Genomic DNA, 23,058 nt, shown 5'->3' with positions numbered 1-23,058 from the left:
ATCTAGAAAGTGGCTACGATAAAGACTGTGGGGTGCAAGACGTCTAGTCCAGGGTCAGGCTCATGACAGACACTTCATAAACGATGCACATGACTTTCGTGTCACCATTTGCGTGAGGACCTTGACCAACAAGCAGAGAGGCTGCAACTGCCCAGCACAGCTCTCTTCATCCCTCCACGGGGTGGGGGGCAAAGGACAGCAAAGGCAGAGGCCAGTAGGAGTGCCACCAAGGTCAGACCAAAGCCCTGGTTTTATTTCAGTTCTATTGCTCTTTCAGCTGTAACAGATATCTTTGGAATCATGTTATTAAAATAATATCCTAATTCCCTTGAGCCTTAAAGGTCCAAGCTGATGACTTGGACTGCTGACTTGCAATCTGGTCCCTCATTAAAGAAACTGGAATGAGGTATGATTAGGAGTTTGTAAAATGCCATTTTTCTCTGCATGTAAGACAGAATTAGAAATTAGATCAAAGCAGCTGTGGAAAATCTCCCATGGGAAATGAACATGAATGAGTTCTTTGAGGCAAACACAGTTTTATTTTAAAAGGTGGTAAACCATGAGGGCCATGAAACTGGCTTGTGTATCAGAACCGCCTGAGTTCAAATCTTGGCTCTATTATTTAAGAACTTTGTGACTCAGCAAGTTGTTCAAAAATTTTTTGCCTATAAAATGGAGATAATTTCGTAAGTGTCATTCACTGGAGGACTAAATTCTAAAAGTCAGTGCCCAGCCCTTGATACAACGCCAAGCTCTGTAAATAGGAGCTTCTATGCCAAGTGTTATCACCCTCCCTCCACCATCATCACCACTTCTCTGTTCCCAGGAACTGAGCAGAGGGTGTGGTGTCCTGCAGGAGTCAGCCAGTGTCCTCCACTAAACAAATCTGAAAGATAAATCTTCACTTTAAAGATAAACTAAGTCGAGCAAAGGCAATGGAACTAGCAGTGAACTTTACTTGATCTTTATTTCTTTAGACTTGCCAGAAAATGGGAAAAGTAAGCCCAGGAGACTGCCTTTCATCTTTCTGCTGCTCTTAGTCTCCCCACTTTCTCCACACAGAACCCCCAGCTTAACAGGAACTATTTCTGCTGCAGAAGCACAGACCTGACGGTCCACCAGCCTGGGAAGGCAGTTATTCCTGCTTCCCAGCAGCTCTGTGCTGAATCCGCCTTAAGATTCGATGCTTTGAGGCATGAGCAGCTGCAGCTGGCCAGGGTCAGGGGTGTCCTCATGGACTTAGAGCCACACTGTAATTCCTCACATTCTTCCACATAAAAGAAAGACTCGGCAAAGAGATCAAAACAGAAGTCATAAACTTCATGTTCAAAGTAAGCTCGCAGAGGGGGCAGCTACCTCCACAGCCTGAGGCCTGAAAGTCCCTGGGACGGTGTGAGGCCACCAGATCTAAGGGGTGTGGGGGCCGGGCAGCAATGGGCTGAGCGTTTCACCTCCTGGAGGGAAAATAGCACACTTCTCCCAATCCATCCATTTGGTCTCCTTGCCAAGGCAGACTCTTAAGTAAAGCTGTTCTATAAAGTTGTCCCTTGATTCTTTATAAACATACAGTCACTTGGGGGAGGTCAAAGATTTATTTCCTCCTCCAACTAACCCCTGACACCACTTTCTGTGTGAATTCTAGGGTTAATCGTTAATCCTGACTGGTACTTGGTCATGTCTGCCTCTTCCTGTGTTGACTTTCCAACTGTGCTGACAAGGGATCCCTGATAAATGCGCACAACTCAACCACACGCCAGTGGAGGGAAGGGAACGTGATCTGGAATGAGCTGACTTTACCAGGAGAACTGATGGCTGAGCAGCCTGGCTTGCAAAGTAAGAATCAACAATTGCCTGTTTTATTGCTCCTTTTAAATATATGTTTTCCACAATACGTTGTAAACTATTGACAAAACAATTTCATTTCCTACCTCTTGGACAAAATCATCCTTAACAAAAATGTTTGCTGGACCACTTATGCCACTGATTCTTACAAAGACTCTTGAAAGTAATCTATAGTTGCCAGGGGAAACAGCCACCACCTTGGGTGAGCAGCGGATGGGGGTGAGCCGAGCATAGAACAAAAGCAAGCTGTGTTCTGAGTCTCCCCGGTTTCTTTCTCTGCCCTCTGGCCTGTTTCTGTGAGTACTAAGGTCCTTTGCATGGAGAGACAAAAGAATCATCATGAAGAACAAAAGTGCTTTCAGCCTTAGCTTCTCTGTAGCCGTATTTGGGTGCAAAATGAGAAAACGGTTAGGAAGTGGTGTTGTTGAAATGTGAGTCTTGAAGCGCTCCCTCAAAATAGCAATTTATAAACTATCTGCTCTCTGCATCCCTTCAGAATCATATATGATTACTGAACTTTGTGAACAGATTCTCCAGGATTAAAGCCAATTTGTTGTAATGCACACACACACACACACATAATTTAAACACATCTGGACTTTTTGAATTAAGATTTTATGCTGTATTAGTAAAAAGAAATAATATAAAAGATGGGAGGGGTGGTGAGCTAATCTGAACAGATGAGATTTCTGGGTACTCCCTCGCTGGTGACTAAGCAGGAGGAGACCTAGAAGGGCTGTGGCCCCCAAGCCACGGGATCCACCTTCAGGGAGCCCAGGGGGGAACTTCGCTTCCAGGACAGCCACCCACCTTACAGGGTCATAACTGTCTGTAATGAGCTCCCTAAAAATGAGGGGCCCCTGCCTCAGAGGGAGGCTCTTCCACTGGCCAATGTGGTACGTCCGGGACAACAGAGCACGGAACACTTGGACTTGAAGCCAGGCAGCTCACGGCACCGTCACACCCACCCTGTCACCTGCTTTGCGCTGGCAAAGGTGACAACATGTTTCCTTCTGTCCCTGAAGAATGCAGCTTCTGTGCTCATTTAAGGCCCTCTCTGTACATAGCCAGGGATGATTTCTCTGAGGTTACTTGAGATCTTAATCTCCCATGTGTAGATGAGGTACGTATTTCTTCACGAATCCAGTCAGAAATGAATTAAACCAGATAAAAAATAGATAAATAATTATTTTATCTGTTTACCAATTATTTTGTAAATAACCAACATACTAGTCTAAATAGCCTGAAGGCAATGCCAGTCTTAGTTATAGGTTAAAATATCCAAGTTCCATTTTCCTCAAATTTGTCTGATTGGCATAAAATCTGCTAACCTGAGAGAAGTGTTTACTGCTGTATAGTCTGAAATTGTGAGAGGAACATACTGCCTCATTACTTGTGTTATTAACTGAGCATTTGAAAAACCTTAGAAATTAGAATTGTTTAAAAATAAAAATTTTTAAAGAAAATATTGGAAGGAAATTGTGAACAGTGGCTGTTTACAGCTCTTAGGCCTGTGGGTGACTTCCATGCCTTGTACTATGGTATAAAGCACAAGATACAAATCATCAATATTGGCTCAGATTGTTTATATAATAGAAAAAAACGAATGAAATGTTCGTATTACAAAAGGAAATTGGAAGCTCCGTAAGCAAGAACACACTCAGCTTATTTACTTTTCTGCTCCTCAGTAGATTTTCACGCACAGTTTACGGAGACAGCCATCCCATCAATCAGACCTATGTATGAACTTCTTTTTTTTTTTTTTTTTTTTTGTAGAGACAGAGTCTCACTGTACCGCCCTCGGTAGAGTGCTGTGGCCTCACACAGCTCACAGCAACCTCCAACTCCTGGGCTTAAGCGATTCTCTTGCCTCAGCCTCCCGAGTAGCTGGGACTACAGGCGCCCGCCACAACGCCCGGCTATTTTTTTGTTGCAGTTTGGCCGGGGCCGGGTCTGAACCCGCCACCCTCGGCATATGGGGCTGGCGCCCTACTCACTGAGCCATAGGCGCCGCCCTATGTATGAACTTCTAAACTATAAGTAACCTCCCACAGAATTTTTCTTCTTTAAGAGTCCATTTCTAAACTTTTCTAATTATAGGTAAGTAATTTTAGTCTAATATCCCTTTGTGGACTATGAGGACCCTCATTCAAAGAAAATAATTAAAAACAGGAGAAAAAAATTCCAACTTGTCATCCTGAATCACACATGCTACCCAGGAATTGAGGGGGGAAAGTGGGCAGGATTTGAGCACGAGCCGTTGGAGGGTGGTGGGAAGAGCATGCCTACGAGTGTGGGGGGTACGGAGTGTGTGGGGATCAGTCCCACCCAACTCCCTGACACGGCTGCTCCCGTAGGTCAGAATGTGGGAACACTGGGAACTTCGTACGGTTCAAACAACTGCAAAATAATAACAAGGGAAGGGGAGAAAGAGCGGAAAGGAAATCCAGGCCAGGCTTCCCTGCAGCCGCCCTTCTGCCTGCCTTCTGCTTCACTGTGCCACAGACCTGAAGAGAGTCTTGCAGATTTTTCGTAAGGGATCTCACTCTTCACATAACCAATCACGTGTCAGTGCTCTGAGAAGGAGGGAGAGGAGAGGGCTTCACATATTTACCTTCAGGATGGGAGCCATAAAGACTGACAGACCAGTCAGAATAAACACAAGGGTTCCAGTGACTCTTTGTTCCCTGAAACCAAATCAAAAAATTACCAATCTGCCTCTTGTTTTCATAAACACACTCTTGTCTTTTCACCTCGAAAATAAGATGTTAAGTTGACCAAGTCAATGTTTTGGCTAAAATAGCAAAGGTGTCAATATCATGTAATTAACATATCAAGCATACAAGCTCAACCTAACTATAAAAGTCTCCTAAAGCTATTGCACTAGGTTATTTGAATTCATGAAGAAGGGATCCTGCTACACTGTTTGCTCCTTCTAGAATCAAGAAAGAAAAACCAACTGCTCTGAGTCCATCAGTCACGGGCCTCTTGGAAGCCCTCACTTTTAAAACAACCTGTCTTGTTGTGTAATTATACCTTTCCTAAGAGACAGACATTATAGTGTCCCACGTGCTAATTAACAAACAGTTCAGGGAAATTTCATGAGTGCAATAAACACATCAGTCTAATTTCCAAATCTATAGTGACAAAAGTACTTTTTTTTTTTTTTTTTTTTGTAGAGACAGAGTCTCACTTTATGGCGCTCGGTAGAGTGCCGTGGCCTCACACAGCTCACAGCAACCTCCAACTCCTGGGCTAAAGCGATTCTCTTGCCTCAGCCTCCCAAGTAGCTGGGACTGACTACAGGCGCCCGCCACAACGCCCGGCTATTTTTTGGTTGCAGTTTGGCTGGGGCCGGGTTTGAACCCGCTACCCTCGGTATATGGGGCCGGCGCAGGCGCCGCCTGACAAAAGTACTTTTTAACAAACATGATTCCCATCCTCCACCCCACTCCTCTCCCCAAAGAGTCACCCATTGTCATGGCGTGGGGAAGGACAGCTCTGTGTGAGCTCCACCCAAGCCCTCACGAGCTGCGTTTGCTGCAAGGAGAACTTGACAGAGGACACAGCTCTTCCATCACTGCCCTTCACGGCTACCGAAATCTAACAGCTGGAGGTAAAAATTTCCCAGTGCTTATGGGGACAGAAAAATGAGTTGGAAAATAAGAATCTTGAAAGTGAGAAGTAGACCTAAGGCTTTTAGGGCCTTTATATGTGATGGTGGCAGGTGACCACTGCAGCACCAGAAATCACCCGCAGGCTGCAGAGAATGGTCTGGTTGTGCTTTTACGTTGCATCATTTAGCCTTTTGCTAATCAATAAAAATTTATGTTATCCTAAGAAGCAAACATAAAATCAAAACCTCTTTCTGATGAAAATTTAGTCCTCTCTGGAACAGAAAATATAGAAATAAATTAATCATCACCACCAGCCCCTTCTCCTGTAAATCTGCTCACTCCCTCTGACTGACACAGGGGTCTGGAGAGCAAGCTCCATAAAGCCGCTGTCCTCGGACTCACACACCTCACTCCTAGAAACTTGGGTTGCTCTCCAGGTGCCGAAGTCTCCGTCTCCATCTTCAAGCTGTCGATGTGAGCGATGGAGATGACGGTGGCGGCCACGTACCACGGGAGACCCATGAAGGAGCACACGACCATGAGGACGGCCACCCAGAAGAGGTCCAGGTGGTACCCCGCACCTTTCTGTGGAACAGACAACAGACTCACATTCACATCTGGTCACACTCCCAGACCAGGGTCAAGATGACAAAAGAAATCTGCACAGTCTGCTTGACAAGGTAAACTCCTTGAGGGAAAGGGCTCCTCTCCCTATATTATCCCCCCAGCAATTAAACACACAGCGACCTCCCATAGCTGCCATGGCAGAGCCCTCCTCCACCACCACTGGTAAACTGTTCACCTTGGATTTCAGCCACAGTGTTACAGTCTGACCTCTGTCTGTGACCACCCCAGGGACTGTCACACTATGGTCAAGGAGCAGAGGGGGCACCCTAAGGTCAAGGCTGCTGTACTGACGCACGTGCAGTGGGTATCTGTCTGTGAAAATTAGGGCAACTTAAGGAGGTGGTCAGTGTGGGGAGGTGGTCAGCTATGGAGGCTGCACTGCATTTGTCTCTGCTAACTAACCTCTCTGCATCTAATTCTCTGACCAGAACAGTGGAGGTGTATGCATACTCTTTTTTTTTTTTTTTTATTCTTGGGGATTCATTGAGTGTATGCATACTTTTAAGAGCGGTTGGGGCCATTCAGTAAAGGAGACACAGCATCTGTAGCTACTTGGAGTGGAGTGGCGGCTGCACAGACCCCGTAACAGTGGTGGCTGCAGCAGTGTACTGGCTGCTGCTGTCAACATGGGACCCCAAAACAGCCCCTCGCCCCTGGGCCTGAGTGTGGGGCCTGCTGCTCACCTGAGGGCAGCCAGTGCATGCAGATTAAAGATCCGAAAGCAACCCTGAGAAAGCATGGACACCATTTCCCGCCTTTCATAGCATACAGAAATAATTGTGTAACAGTCTACTATATCTCACCATTACAGTGACTGATAGCCCTTACCCAGAATGGGCTGGTTTCAGACAACCCCTAAGGATCCCAGTAACACTGATGGGAGCACAGACAGTCCCACTGAAGGCCCAGTTCTCTCACTCATTTGGCGGGATGTTAAATGTGTCCACAGTGTGACTCTATGGCTACGTTTCTCTGCTCTATTTATGAAGAAATTGAATGCCTGACACCCTATGGTGTCTGGGAAAACAGCAGCCCTTTTCACAGTAGGGAAGAGCAGCCCTGGAGCCAGTGCACCCAGCCCAAGGCACTGCCCTGAAGCTGAGCCGTGACCTGCACTGGGGCTGCCATCGTTCAGATCTGCCTGCACTGCTGCTGTCCTCCCACGGAGATGCCAAGGTCTCACCCGCGGCTCTCACACCTGGGTCCAGTCAGGCTCCCAGAATGCTCATTACAGGCAGGGGAACCAAGATAGGAACAGAAGAGCATGTATGGGCTTGTCCAGGTTGGGTTAAGAACAGAAATCTACTTGGGAGACAGAAACGTTAATGTATATTCAGAAAACGAGTGCATAGTAGTGTGAAGTGGGACTCAGTGAAGTTGGGGAAGGAGGGCAGAGGCAGCGGAGCTGAAATGAACTTGTCCAACAAGGACTCGTGATGTGACTGTTGGGACGTTTCTGGGCTCTCTCATCTAGTCATTCTTCCCAGGAGTAATGATGGCCAACTTAGCCCAGGCAGGGTTCTTGGTGCTGGGACACGGCTGTGAACAAAACAGACAAAACTCCTGCCCTCCTGGGGTTTCCATTCTCCCAAGAAAGACAGCACTCACCAACACAGACTACACAGTACGTTTAAGTAGCGGTGAATACTAAAGAGAACTGCAGGAACTTGGACTTGTACACGGAATGCAGCGGGAAAGGGTGGGAGGGTTTGAAAGGAGGAGCAACATGATTTTCTCATATGCTAAACATTCTGGCTGCTGTTAGGAACAGAGTGAATCGGGTCAGGGACAGTAAAACTGCAGGATGGAGCAGGTGACTGTGACACAACAGGATATGGCAGTGAAGACGGCAGGAGGTCACAGCGGCTGGGGCTGTCCCTTCAGGTGGAGCCTCAGGACACGCTGCTGACTCCTGGGTGTCTGTGACCCCACTGTGGTCACTTGAGATGGGCCTCTGTCCACTTCTGCAGCCCCATTTCTCATCCCTCCCCTCCGTGAACCCCTCGGCCCCGGCCGCGCTGTGTGTGGGCAAGTCCTCAAACGTGTCCCTCACCAGCGCTGCTGTGTCTTGGGCTCCATGGATCCTGAACGTTTCTTGGCTCAGTCCTATTTACCCTGAAGGCTTAACTTAGCTCTCACCATTTCTGGTGGTTCTTCCTGCCCCAGCCCAGGTGACACAGGTCAGGGGTCAGCTCTCTCCTTCATGTCCCTGGTTTTCACTTTACGTCCTCCTCTACCATGACACTCGTTGTGCTATTTTTAAAATTTTGCAGACCTGTGTCCTTTTTATTCTGAAGACCACAGCACAGTGAGAAATACACAGTTTATTCTCAATAAAAAATTTTTAAAAAATTCCGTATGTGTTTATCTCTTTGAGATCAGACTGTAATAACACGAGGACCTGGACTGTGTCCTTTCTTCTCTGCATTCTCGATACCCAGCACAGTGCGTGGGTACAGTAGATTCTCTGTAAGTGCTAACTTTAAAAAAGGACAAACACCATGTCGCCACTCTCCTGACTGGCAACTGTAATTAATTAGCCCTGCAAAAAAAAAAAAAAAAAAGTAAATATTTGTTAACTGGTATAAATGTGAAACATGAAACATATGAGGAGGGAAAAGAGAGAGGCCAGCAGCTGGACAGGACAGAGACTGAAGCCCTGTTGAGACTCAGGCACTCATGTCCCCAGAGTAATTAACTGGCAGAATCTTCAGATCCTGTCACCAAAGAAACTGTGACAGGCCAAGGATGTGCCCACCAACCCGGTGGATAGGCCAGAGGAATAGCGAGTGTGAAGTCACATGCAGGACCCAAGCCATCGCTGTGCATCCTTTTCTATTCTGACTAACACATGTCTCAGTTAGACAGCTTGACAACTACCGAAAAGGACCACTGGACCCTAAGGATGGAATGAGGCCTTCAGAGAGAAGTCTGTGAGCGTGACCAGGCAACGCCACAGAACAGACAGACTCACAGACACATAAGTCCTCTGTGCCCCTCAACATCTCTCCCTTTAAAGGGTCATCCCCGTCAACCAGAGTGAGACTTCTTCATGTCCCTGAGAAGACGGGAGAACTGCCACAGTGACCTGAGCTCCCCAGGGTCTGCCTCCGCCCGCAACCCAGCCTCACTGTCCCTCCCTCACGGCACTGCCATCTGTCATCCACGGCCTGCTCTCGCTGGGCCTGCGCCCCCTGAACACTCACCCACTTGGCGCCATCTAGCTGGCTCTTACCTCCTCTCCCTCACGGTGTCAGCCATATTTGCAAGGCCACATTTTGCGTGATCATTTGAATTGTGCCTCATGACTCCCCATGAGGACAAAGACCATGTGTTTTTGTTCACCGCTGAGTCAGCGCCTGATGGTGCCCCTCCACCGAGTGGACACTCTGAATACATTTTAATGGATAAATGAATGAATGCTAATTCATTCATTCCATAACACCCTGCTGGACAGTAGAAGTGAAGTAATTATAATACACAGTCCTCATCCCCAAGTGGTTTTCACAGTGGCAGATCTGGATGAATCAATAGGTATTTACAGAGCCAGAGTCACAGATCCACAGCAGGGGAATCCGGGGCACCGTGGATGCACCCAGGAGGGCACCGCTCTGCCCTAAGTCGGGATGACCACACATGAGGCCTAGAATGTGAACCAGCGCCAGCTGGAAACTCAGTATGGGGAAGCTGGAGAAAAACAAGGAAAACAAGGAGCCACTTTCAGAAAACAGAACAGAGCTGACGCGTAAGTCGGGACAGGAAGAAGGAAATTGGGTGAGAGAAATCAGTTTACGTATTTCTAAAGACCAGAATTTTTTGTCAAAGAGCCATGTGCAGTCACTGAAGTGTCCCGGCAGGGACGTGGTCTGATTAGAGTGCTGCTTAGGACGACGATGCTGATGGTCAGTAGAGGATGTTGGAAGAAGTTAAGACTGGGGACAGAGGGTAGACAAGAAAGTACCACCGTATTCCAGGCACAAGAAGGCACAGTTTAAACTGAAGAAACAATGTTGGGAAGATTGTGAGCAGACTGAGCTCAGGGGGGAAATCAACAAAATTATTTTGCCAAATTTCAGTGTGCAAGGCTCAGCACGATACGCTGTATGGTGTTCACACACATCGACTCTGGAGATGCTCACTGAGCAGAGCAGTAAAAGCTGAGCTTTAGAACCCATGGTGCCCCCAACTGTGGCCACAAGGACCCCAGAACTCAAATGGTGATAAAAATGCTTTCTGGAAAACAATCTCTACGTGTATTAGACCAGCCACTTCTAAGACATTGATTCAGTAAGAAGTATCTGAACAATCAGATTTGAACGGAATTAAAATAATATTGAAATTCTGGGAGTTTTTATATAAAGAATACTGCAAGAAACATAGAAAATTATATTTTTCAACAATTACATGTTAAGGCTGGGTATGGTGGCTCATGCCTATACTCCCAGCACACTGCGAGGACCAGGTGGGTGGATCGCCCGAGCTCAGGAGTTTGAGACTAGCCTGAGCCACAGTGAGACCCTGTCTCTAAAATTAGCTGGGCCTTGTGATGGCACCTGTAGTCCCAGCTACTCAGGAGGCTGAGGCAAGAGGATCACTTGAGGTTGCTGTGAGCTGTGACACCAGGGCACTCTACCCAGGGTGATAAAGTAAGATTCTGTCTCAAAAGAAAAAAAATAAATAACACGTTAAAATTTTAACCCATTCTTTACTCCTCCTCCCTGTGGACATGACCCTTTGCGGAGTCTCATGATTTCTGCCCCTGCCCTAGCTCCTCCCTCCTCACCTGCACCCTGGCACCTCCCCTGTAGCCCTTGCTGCAGCCACAGTGCAAAGTGCAGCCCCTGTCCCCTCTGCCCCATTGCCCTGCCTGGTGCTGCTGAGCCAGCAGCCAGTGAGACGTCAGGCTGAGGCTCCGGCAGCTAGCACTGCGCTGGGGCCTGAGGGGATTCCTGAAACCCTGTTCCCTAGTGCCCCTGCCGTTTCCCAGTGCTGCTCTCACACGGGCACTTTGTCAAATGTGACATTTGTTTGAAACCATTCTCTCTCTTACACTCAAATTCCCCTCCTTCTTTCACACCACACAGCAACCCTCAGCAGTCCCCAAAGGTCTCACCAGGGAAAACTCTGATTTTCTCTTGTCCTTCCCGCACCCCCGCCCCCCACTCTGAGAGCTGATCCTGTCAAGGTTGGATCATCACACACTGCTCCCCTGCTCCCCGCACTCCAGGGCCTTCCTGCTTCACTCTGAACAAAAACCACATGCTCAAATGGTCTTCGAGTGCTATGTCAGTGTTTCCTCCCAGAACTGGTTTTCATACCCCCACCCACTGGGTATCCCACTGTGTCTGCAGACTTTGCTGGTTGTCCCAGCAGGGGGTGGGGGGGGGCTGGCAGGTATTACCCAGAGATGCTGCTGGCTGCTGGTTGCTGGACAGCCTACAGGGCACAGGACAGCTACCACCAACCACGATTCAGACTGCCCACAAGAAGCTCTGATCTGAACCCACCACCTCTGACGTCACCCTGAATCTCACACAACTGCCTGTGTCTTCTCTTCCCGGGGCCTATGTCCTTCCACGGAAAACTATCATTGAATAATCACTTAGTGCACATCTCTTCCGTGGCAGGCCCTGTGTAGATAAAACAAGAATAAGAAGGAATACTTGCGCTGACAGGGTTTACAGAGTGCAAGGTGATGCCAATGTAAGGAAAATGATTTAATGTCCGTGTGAAGCACAAAGGGAGGCATGTTTGGTCCCGCGTTAGTGGTGGAGACGGCTGGTGAGTGGGGAGAATCCACTAAGCTCCGAGACTGGACCGCAGGCTGACCTTTATCTCTAGCCCCTAACACCAGTGTTCCATATACAGCAAACCCACAAACATCTAATACTCAAAAGGTTAAGTGAGCCCTTTAAAGTTAAAAAAAGCCATGTCTTCATGAATATAAACCAAAAGGTTTATATTTTCTGAAACTGGAGACTATTTTCAGTACAAGGATAGGAAGTGAAACTTTATTTTCCTTTGAAATTGAATATGCTTTGGTAATACAGAACAAGTCATTCAGGAATAAATCCACAGAAATCAAAACCTATGAAAGAAAAAATACTGGTCCGGCAGGCTGAAGTTTATATCTGGTTCACAGACTGCAACAAAGGGGCTCAGGAGCAGCACACCCACGAGCAGAGACAAAGATGAGCACATGCCCAGGTCCACCAGGACGCAGACGGTGTGCTGGTTCAGGGGATGCAGGAGCCACGCGGAGGCCCCCCAAAGGCCGGCAGTCAGGTAAGCACAAATTACAATGCACTCCAAATGCGTTTGGAGAAGAGCTGGAAAGCACAGAGGAGGAAGAAGTGGACAACGTCTAGAGCAGTGGTCTCAACCTTCCTAATGTGCTGTGTATTTTCATTGTTACAAAGGGGTCATGAACCATAGGTTGAGAACCGCTGGTCTAGAGTGACACCACAAAAACTCTGCACAGTGATGACACCAGACGGGGCCGTGAGCAGTCCCAGCACCACCGTGAGAACTGCACGTGGGTTTCAGGTCCCCAGGTGTCTGCGTCTCACTCAGTGCGACGGCTCTGAGAGCCATTCCCACCAAAGGCCATACAATCCTTCAACATGTACCTATTGTGTCCACCACATGGAAATGTGTGGAGGCCACGGGAGAGCCAACAATAGAAATAAAACATGGTCCTCATCTTGAAAACATTTTGGCCCAGAAAAGAGGATACAGTTAATAAAACAAAATAAATGCTGTGTAAGACATCATGAGACCAGGGCCACAAAGTTATACAAATATACCAAGAGCAAAATCAAGAACAAAATCAATTACCTTAGCAGTGAAGGCTTCACTGAGGAGGTTTTCTATTTGGATTATGTGAGAGGATGAAGAGGATGCTGATAAACAGCTATCACAGAGCAGGGAGAAGGGCTTCCCAGCTGCAGCACCAGCAGCAGAAGCCCTCAGATCTCAGAAACAAGCAGCACATCTGACTAGAGAGCTCGCCAGCATTTGGAGAAAATGATTTCCAATGTAGGGTGAAGTTGTCCAGCAGAGACCGGAATCCCAGGATAAGGTGAACAGACATTCTTCAAGGGGTGGAGGTTTAGAAATATAGGTCTGACATAGCACTTTAAAAAAACGTATGCTTTGGAATGACACAGGAAGACTGGTTATTAACTCACGTCTAAACCGCTAGGAGAGGATGGGACTGGCTGGGGTTACCACAGTTAGGACAAAAAGGAGAATCACAACAGAGCAAGGTAAGGGTCTTGGAATCACCCAAAGAAATAGGGGATTTTTACCATGAAATACATGGGAGCAGACTGGCTGTCGCGACCACCTGACAACTACCCGTAGCCCCCTCCCGCCCTCCTGCCCACCGTCCATAACTCTCGACGCCCCTTCCCCTCTGAGCAGCACCTCTTGCCCTTTGAAGCCCACTCTGTTCCTGCTCTGCCAGTGAGACTGCAGGGACCTCACAGAAGTCATTGCCTCGGTCAGCCTGGTTTGTTTTGAGCACCCTACAGGGAGCATGCAGGATATAACTAACCAAACGACGGCCAAAAAAAGCCAAGTGCCGTTAGTGTTCCCATATCAACACAGAGCTGTTCACAGAGCCGGGAGGTGCACCCACCCTGAGCAGGCGCACAGCCAGAGCTGGCGGACAGGACGGCAAAGCAGACGCCACCCAAACACGCTGTGCTTCATGGCACGACGCCTTCATCTCTCACTGCTTCATGTTTCTCCTCTGACTCCATTTCATGGTAGTTTAGGCCCTTTACAATTTTAAACAGAATCTCCAATTTTCACATGCCACAATCCTCCTCTCTTAAAAAAAAATATGGACAAAACAATTTCCAGAGTGAAAAGCCTTTGATTCACGATGAAATGTCGGCTAGTATTGTTAGGTTTCTGACAAAGGACTGCCACTTAGTCTACAACCTTCATTATTCAAAAGAATGACTGCAAACAGGAAATTCCAAAAGTGGTGAAAACTTATTTTATATACTTAATTCTTATTCTGAGGTGAATCCTAATATACCTTAATTTTTTAACCTTTTCTACAAGGAATAGGGCAATAAAACGTTTCTGTATTTTATCAATCCTAAGCTTGCTAAACTCTAACTTCTGAACCTAACGTAAGAAAACTTAATGAACAAAAACTAGCAGTCACTTCCCTCCAAAGATACACAGCAATTCTGGCCAGTCATGGATAAAAATTAAGAATTTGTTTACAAATATTTTTCAGAATAAATATATATTAATCAATATCCATTTCCAGCCTGTTAGTAAACTAAATCAACACCAAAGCTCTGCCAGTATAAAATATCTAAAATTGCTCAACAAAAAACAAAAATATCTTTTAGAAACCATGGATTATCTGCCAGGAAGTCAGAGGAACAAATGTAGACAAAAAATGATAGCAACAAGAAGGAACCAATCCACAGGGCAGTGGCCCCTGGCCCGGGACAGCCTCACAGACGGCACCAGTCCCCAGAGGCGTGAGGCCCGCATCAGAACCATGGTCTGAATTCTAGGGATGGATGATCAATCCTAGGGCCGTGAGCGAGAGGGTGCAGGTGGGGAACAACACTCACGACAAAACAAGGACAGTCCAAACTCAGCACACTCAATTGGCCAATTAAAAAATATCCTCTGATAAAAGGCAGTAGGAACACAAGCCGCTCTCAGGCTTGCCAAACACCAAAGAAAAGAAAACAAAATGTGTCTCCACGGATGCCCCTAACCACAAACCCGCAACTAAGGGCGTGGCTGGAACCCACGCTGTCTCTGAGGCCTGGAGAACCCCAAGCCACAGTGCAGGGTCACGTGGCCCTGGCTTTCATGAACTCGTCTTGGCCTCACTCCTCTGCAAATGCCCACATATCTGCAGAGAGATGGACAGACGATAGGGAGGTGGACACACAGTGTCCAGCCTATGTCAACAGCTTCCAGAGCCAATGGCCAGTTTAGAGGACCAGAGAGAACCAAAGAACACACTCAGTGGCGCACAGGGAGCCATCGTCAAGTCTAGACTAGGGCAAATTTGTTAGTACAAATACAGCAGATTTTATTATCCAGTAATAGCTAGAACAATACCTCTCGTCTCATAGAGTTTTCTCCAATGTTACATGCCCTTCCACTGTCAAAAGGTGGATTCCTTCCTGTCCCTCTGAATGGACACTGTCCCAGCGACCACTCTGACCAACCGACTGCGGCAAAAAACCAAGTGAGGCTGTGCTACTTACAGGTGTAACCGTTAAGAGGCCTGGCATCTGCTTCTTAATTCTTGGAAGTCAGGTGCCATGTAACAAATGCAAATAACCCAAGTAACGGCGCTGTCAGAAGCTCAACAACTGAGAATTAACGGGGCATCTCAGAGCAGCACGGTAGCTACTCATGGCTGGTGGTGGAGGGAGAGGCATTTTTCATACGTAAGTTTCCAACAGAATTCCCAACCTTTTCTTTGAGTGTAACTGAAAACCAGTGTTTTCCTTTTTAGTGTCAGGGGTTCCCTGGACAAGTCTGTTCTTGTGAAAGTCTATTTCTCTGCTCCCCACTTATTCTCATGTCTTCATAAAATGTCTTCTGTTGAAGTCTAGTAAAGCTTCACTCTGCCCTTCCACGTATACACACGCTGACCGACACGATAGCTACCTACACACCGTCCTTTGTGATTTTAGCAACCATTCTATGACCTTCTTCTCTGCCACACTCTGAGCCACAGCTTGATTTTACTTATTTATTTTTTGTCTCGTGGTCTTATTATTATGGAGTTCACTCTTTTCTCATCCTGATCTGTAGTCAGTTCTCACTGTTCTCCCTGTTTGTATCAGAATCTTCCTCATCTCTCTTGCCTGGTGGCTTTCTACAGGCAACTGATTTTCTGTATTTCTTGGGTTTTTCTTTCTGCTAAACTCTATTCTTAGTAATCTTCTTTTCCTGCTTCTAGGTGACTGACTCCAGTGCACTGTGATACTCCCTTCACACGGTGGTGGTTATAATGAGGTAAGACATCAGATAAAGCACTGATTCACAGCCGGTACCACTGAGCTACAGCTCTCATCACTGCTACGACTCATCCCTCACTTCCCCAAACGGTATTTACAAAAAACTTTGTGGCCCCTCCCCTAAAAAATGACCAGAGCTGAAGACACATTACATAAAGAAAGAATATTTTAGGCAGCTTTCTGGAAAGATATCCCACACTACTAATGCATTTCCTTTAGGCTCATGACGAACTTAATAAACACATTTTTTAAAAACCTGAAGTGTGCAACATAAAGCATTTTTTCCCCATACGTTATAGTCAATAACATTCTGATACAACTAGTTGAAGACAAAAATAAGAATTCTTATCACGAGTTTAAACCATGATCTGAATCATATTTGACACTAAATCTTAGTTGGTTTAACAGAGAACAGGTGCTCAGTATTCAATACTTAATGCTTTGATTGTCTATGTTTTTATTAAGGACAGTTACCACATTAAAATCAGATGTAGGGTGACTGTGGCTAAGTAGTAAACTTGTTACTATTTTTTCTTTGGTGGTGAAAAGAAATATGACTTAAAATAAATATCTTCAGATTTAAATGAGCTTCCTTAAAGTAATATGTTGAGCAAAGTGTCAACACCATGGTCTGTGATTCTGCCGAGTCTTAGGGGACATTAGCTGCAGTGTAACTCCTAATGAAGCTCTATTGGTTTTGAAGAGATTAATATTTTCAAGTGCTAAAAAGAAACTAAAAGGCAATGATAATCACTACCGTGAACATTTACCTTGAGTTTGTGTTCTTTCCTGTTGACAATCACAGCTGTGATCTGCTGGTCCATGAAAATCAGAATGGTGACCAGTAAGGCTGGGATGGCGGCAGCCAGGTACACCCACCAGGGGTTGCCCCCAAATGGTGGCACGAACCAACCTCGGTGCGGACTTGTTGGCTTGCGAAAGAGAGAGAACGTGTTTCAGGAAATTGTCAGGTTAATATCTGCTACTTGGTGAAAAATCAATGGAAAACACATATCATTTTTGGAGAGTTGACATATTGAAAAATCCACAGTAGAAATAGTTATAGGCTAGAAAATGGGGATTATTCACCAAAGCCTTCCTAAATGATACTGTTTTTGAGGCAAAACTTTAAAGAAGGGAGAAAAAGGAGATGAGCTGTGGGAAAACAAGGCAATACCACTTTGTGAACTTGGGATGATTTATGATATGGACTCAAGATGGAAGAAAATGATTTAAGTGTAAGGAGAAGCCAGAAGAAAATCCCAAATGTAATAGTATTTAATAAAGAGGTACATATAGTAGTAAGAAATTTAAAGACCACCACAACTTTTGTTCATGGTTTCTAGCAATTATATGGAATTTTTCCTACTATTGCTAGGGTACAATAGCTTCATAATATGGTAGGTAAAAAGCTACAGTGTTTTTTTTTTTATGTTATAGTCAAACTAAACATTCTGGTCTTTTATTTTACATATGAGAAATGATCCACAATAATTGATTACATACTTAGAAATGTCTTTAAAATGGGGAATATGATCCTTTTTGTAGTTATCAATCTCTTTTCTATCAGAAATCACATATGTTTACTACAGAAAAGAAAATTTCCCGGGATTTCTCTTACTTTAAATAAAACAGAAAAAGCTAAAATAGAATACTATCTATCAATTATTTTCTCCAGATTTGCTATCAAGGAAGCCTCATTTCTTCTGAGGCCATTTCTGTCTCACTGTGCTTAGAACTCCTCACTGAATTTATCCACATTTCACTGCCATTGTCAGGATGTGAACTCATAAGGGGAAAAACTTTGTCTTTTGTATCAATGCATTTCAAATCCCCAGTCTGGAGCCTGATTCAGAGCAAACACTCAGTAACTACTGGCCTAAATGAATTAATGACGGGATGGATGAGAGCCCATGTCTGCTAGTGGTGACACAGACACGCTGTGGCCAGGGCGCAGGTAGCCCTGCCTCATGCAGCAGTGAGAAAACTCAAACTGCAGCTAGCTTGGTGTTTTCCAGCATATGTGATTCTCATCAGTGGAGACAGTGTGGATTGATCTAGGAGACAGGAAAAGACTGCACCACAAATTCTGTAAAGTTGAGCATTTTACTTAACTTCTATAAACTTCAGTCTCAACTTTATAAATGCAGCTGCATTTCATACTCCTGGGATTGTTACAGGGATCAAGGCGAATGAAAATACTTCGGATATTTTAAAAATATTCTAAAGACATTGTATTCTTTAGATACAGTACAGAGTCTATAATGTTATTAAATCAGTTATTTTTAAGGGAAAATTAATACAGTGAAACCTGCATTTGATCCTACTCTTGGCATTTAATTTTAGTGAAGAAATTAGACTAAACATATAGATTAGCCTAACAAGCAACTGAAAGAAGAAAAAAGAGATGGATAAGTGTATAAAACTAACTCAGAAAAAGGTACAATAAGGTGTAACAGGGGAAGGAAAGAAAGCCCCGGAGTTCCAGGAATGACTGAAGGGCAGACGCTCACTCACCTTGAACTCGCTGGGCACAAGTAGTTTTGGAGTGTCCACACCTACCAGGGCATCTATCACACAAAAGATGAGAATGGACAAGATAATGGCAAAATCGCTGATCAATTTTCTTGCCTAGAAAAATAAAAAGAAATGAGGGATCATTTAGCACCAGACATGTATATTTTCCTGTGTTTAAAATGACTGAAGAAGTCGTATTGGCTAACAGTTTATAGTAACAGCTTCATCAGCAAATTGAAGGAGCGTCACACTGCAGAAAGATTATTTTTAAATTGATTTTGTATTACTTTATAACCTTCCCCCACAGACTACACAGCCTGAAAACCGCACGCTGGTCCTAAACGCGGCACGGACGCCCAGGTGAGCTCACAGCTGGGGGCTTCTGCTCATCATCAGGGAGGCAGCACTGTGAACACAGAGTCGGACAAATCCCACAAGGCTGTGTGCGTGTGTAACACTCCAGCAGGTGAGGGATTACAAGTTCCAGTCCACTGAGGTCAGTGAACATCAGGACCTCGCGGGAACATCACATGACAAGAGACGAGCAAGCGATGGCTGCACAGGCTATCAGGAAAAATGTTTCTCCTTCCGGCCAGTTCTTCAAGTCTCCTCTACGTGGGGTGTCTCCACAGTCTAGTTTCCTTTATGTGATAGCACTCCAAATTCCCCAGGTCAGGACAATGTCTGGGCTTAATGGGATGCAGCATTAAACCCAGACCTTTCCCACAGGTGGGTACACAGGCCTCGGGTGTGGAGGCTGCTCTAGTGTTAGTGAAGAAATTAGACTATCTGTCTAATTTCTATCTATCCTCAGTGACGGCCTAACAACATCACCAGAGCACAGACATCTGAGCTTCTCATACAGCCCCACACCCCGCAATGCATGATGTGATCATTCCACAGAATTTACTCAGTTCCCAGTGCTTTTACAGGTGCCAAGGACATCACAGTAAATAAAACAGACACGTCTGTCTTCAAGATGCCCATAGCCAAGTTGAATGGATAAGGAAACCTGCTGCTAGATGAAATCAGGTTTGACCCAGAGGTGATCAGGTTACCTCAGTGCAAGCAGCCAGTGTCCAGTGAAGGGAGAGAGAGCAGTGGGGTGGAGAGGCACACAGTTCTCAGGACAGAGGGTCTCTTCAAAGAGAGAAGTGGGACCACTGCAGACACACAGTCAATAAAAGCCCAAGTGAGGATTAGAAGTTCCCTGGCACTGTGGGTATGCTAAAGGCTACAGTGCCCAGTTTGTGACCAGTCCTGGGGTTAGGAGCTTTGGTACCATCAGTAGGATCAAAGGTGGGCCTTTTGGCCAGGAGTTCCTTCCACTCCTGGTGGGCTGATTCTGTCAGGCTTAGCTTCTCGGGAAGTACACACCAGGAACAGAAGCCAGTGAAGGAAGAGTGAGGAGCAAGTTCACACCAATTCACATAATATTTTCTTTCTTTTTTTGAGACAGAGTCTCACTATGTCACCATTGGTAGAGTGCTGTGGCATCACAGCTCACAGCAACCTCCAACTCTTCGGCTTAAGTGATTCTCTTGCCTCAGGCTCCCAAGGAGCTGGGACTGCAGGTGCCCACCACAACACCCAGCTATTTTTGCAGGCCCAGGTCAGGCTTGAAACTGCCAGCCTTGGTGTGTAGCTGGCATCCTACTCACTGACCTATAGCACGAGCCACACACGATTATTTTCAAGTACAAACAGATAACAGGGTGATTTGAGGAGATCTGTGATAGCAGTGTGGAGTTCAGCCCCAGTCAGGTCACGGGGCAGAGCTTATCCTGAGACTTATCCTTTCTTATCTTCAATTACTTCATCTGAAAACCAACCAAAAAAATCCTACAGCATCATTGGCCTTCCTATAATAATTCTTATTATAAGAATTAAATGTAAAGAGCTCTGAAAGGGTTTAACATATTGCCTAGAAGATAATGAACTCTCCTGGTAGGAGCTAACTCTGGTTACTTCAAGTTCCAGAAGCTCTCCTGCTGCAGAGACTACTAGAATAAACTTACTGTCAGGAGGTCTTTGAAAGGAAGCCTCAGTTACAAGAAACAAAAAATAAAAGCCCAGTAATAACACAGGACCGCCACTCAGAGTTAATTTTGGTTGGAAGTATCTAGAATTACTATAGAAAAAGGATGACTCCCAGAGGCTCAATATTGAAGGAAACTCTCATTTCTCAAGTTTGGTGCAAACAGGGTTCACGCTGGCTATCGAGGAGGTGGGCGTAAAGGAAAGTAAAAGGAAGTGGTTTCAGAATACATTATGACGCTACGACCATCCCTCTGGCCCAGTAAACTGCTGGAGGACCAGAGGTCACTGCAAAGGCAAAAAGAAGTTAGATCTTAACTTCTCAGCCTCCTGATCTTCACCCAGAAAATGTGATTTGTTGACAACGCATATCCTATAAATTATTCAAAAGAAGGGAAATAGTTATTAAAAAGACAGATAGCTTTCCTCCCCTTGTTTTTCTTAATGAACAGGAAAAGGGAAATAAAAGGTAGCAAACAAATTCAATTTACAGTTTCTTGGTAGGAATTCCCATCGGACCCTTTCCTTGGTGCTGCTAGAGGACAGACCTGCTCAACTAAAATCACTACCAGGCACCTGGGAAACGCTGCGTCTGTGGTTGGGAGAGAGAGATTCTCATCCATTCTCAGCCTTCTGTAAACTGGATGCCGTGCACAACCAACATGGTGACCGCACACCCTCCCGGGGCCACACGCTGTGCTCCCGACTCGGCCCCCTTACTCCATGACCTAGAGAGACCGAGGCAATGATTCCAAGTACCAACAAAGAGAAAGTACCCAGAAAGCTCTAAATTGTTTTCAGAAACTATTTAAGGTATGATAATATCTAAAGAAAAAAACAATAATTTTTTTCAGACAAATACATAAATTGTATTTTGATTTGGGTATTGGTTAAACAAATGTATGATCTAGAAATTTTACTGTATAAAGTAAAGCTCAATTTAGAATATACTTTCTCACCCCCCCTACCCCAAATCTCAGAACTTCTGAGTCCAAATCAGTGAGGAATTGTCATTCGGATGATTCTCTTTGGAAAGCTATTCATTTATTTCAATGGTATTGCTATTACAAATAATTTTAAAGTTCCTTAAATAATTTTGTTTCTAAACAAAGACTGATTAACCACATTAACCATCACATACATTTGATTCTATCGTCTTTGTAATTTATTTTTCTTGTTTCAAATTTAACACATGTTCATTACAGAATATTTTGAAAAAATAGATGAAAAAATGTTTCCAATTTCATTATCTAGGAATAAATGTTAACACACCCTGCTTCTGTACATATGCATGTTCACATATATTTGTACACAGGTGTATACATACAGGGTTTGCAAATACTGTTTGGTATCTTGCTTTGGCACTTTTTTTCGTCTCATTTGGTATTTTCTATAATTGTGAGCATTGACTCCATGGTATCATGGAATGGTCGTCCCAAAGTCTATTTTTCTAATACTCCACTATTTAGATTGCTTCCAGCTTTTGACTACAATGAAGAATATGCTAAAGGAATTTTTGCACATTACTGGGCTGTTTCCTTAGAATAAATTCCCGTCATGAGAATTACCATTATCATCAAAGCATATATAGAAATTTAGGGCTTTTGGTATATAATGCCAAATTACCTTCTTGAATGTTACATCGTTTTATCAATTTTCACTCTATTCAACAATATACAAATGACTACAGATAGTTTTAAAAGTTAAATCCATACTCAAAGTGAAAGCAATTTATCTCCACTGAAGATATTCAAAATAATATAAAGTTGTCAAATCATCATTGCCATAGCTTAAGGAATTCCTTGCTGCATTCTGACCTCTCACATTTAATACAGATTTTATATAGACATACGACCCTCTAAAGATGACTTTAATATACATTCTTGACAGTATCTCATTAAACTTGATGAGCCAAGTCTTGTATGGGTAAAGAGAGGAACACACAGCCTCTCATGCACTCTAAGGATGGGGTGGTGTCTGTGTGGTGTGTAGCAGTCCAACCAGCCAGGAGAATGTTTTCAAAGGCAAGTGGCTGGAGTATACCCGCTGTCAGGTTCTGACATTCTCACAACGTCTGGAAATCAAATCCAGTAACCCGGTTTCTAGCCTACTTCCATGGCTACTCTCGTCTTTGCCAGTTTCCCCTCAACTCTTTGGAACGCTGGAGGTGGAGTGCCCCACAATTCAGACCTTGGTCTCTGATTTCCTCTGTCTACACTTGTGCCTTTAATGGTCTTCTTCAGCTTTGTGCTTTAAATACCATTTATATGCAGAGGACTAAAAGATTTCTATCTCTAGGTCAGACCACTCCCCCACATTCCAGAAACACTGTCCACCCACCTGGTCCCTGCACTTGGATTTTTTATAGGCATCTCAAATTTATGTCGCAGACTAAATGC

The 23,058-nt window shown here is 45.0% G+C and overlaps 1 protein-coding gene and 1 long non-coding RNA gene across 6 annotated transcripts in view; one reads left to right on the top strand and one right to left on the bottom strand.

The window, feature by feature from the left end:
* Window positions 1-23,058, bottom strand: part of SLC4A4 (solute carrier family 4 member 4) — a 394,952-nt gene that overhangs the window by 21,943 nt on the left and 349,951 nt on the right. For all 3 annotated transcript variants that reach the window (XM_053566691.1, XM_053565978.1, XM_053567426.1), the window contains exons 17-20: window positions 18,623-18,736; window positions 16,876-17,037; window positions 5,866-6,044; window positions 4,457-4,529 (exon numbers count right to left, since the gene is read on the bottom strand). In XM_053566691.1, coding sequence (XP_053422666.1) covers window positions 4,457-4,529; window positions 5,866-6,044; window positions 16,876-17,037; window positions 18,623-18,736 — 528 coding nt within the window. The remainder of the gene's footprint in view (window positions 1-4,456; window positions 4,530-5,865; window positions 6,045-16,875; window positions 17,038-18,622; window positions 18,737-23,058) is intronic.
* On the top strand, window positions 1,483-23,050 carry LOC128569747 (uncharacterized). Of its 3 annotated transcripts, XR_008375525.1 has the most exons (4): window positions 1,483-1,833; window positions 16,048-16,103; window positions 18,930-19,351; window positions 21,153-23,050. It is a non-coding gene; the product is annotated as an uncharacterized LOC128569747 (long non-coding RNA). The 3 variants fall into 3 exon arrangements; XR_008375480.1 differs by having other exon boundaries at window positions 18,930-23,050; XR_008375549.1 differs by lacking the exon at window positions 1,483-1,833 and adding an exon at window positions 6,056-6,139 and having other exon boundaries at window positions 18,930-23,050.

Source organism: Nycticebus coucang, chromosome 1 (genome assembly GCF_027406575.1).
Source record: "Nycticebus coucang isolate mNycCou1 chromosome 1, mNycCou1.pri, whole genome shotgun sequence".
Taxonomy (NCBI): Eukaryota; Metazoa; Chordata; class Mammalia; order Primates; family Lorisidae; genus Nycticebus; species Nycticebus coucang.
The sequence above is the reverse complement of the archived record's forward strand: the minus strand, read 5'-3'. Positions and strand labels throughout refer to the sequence as shown.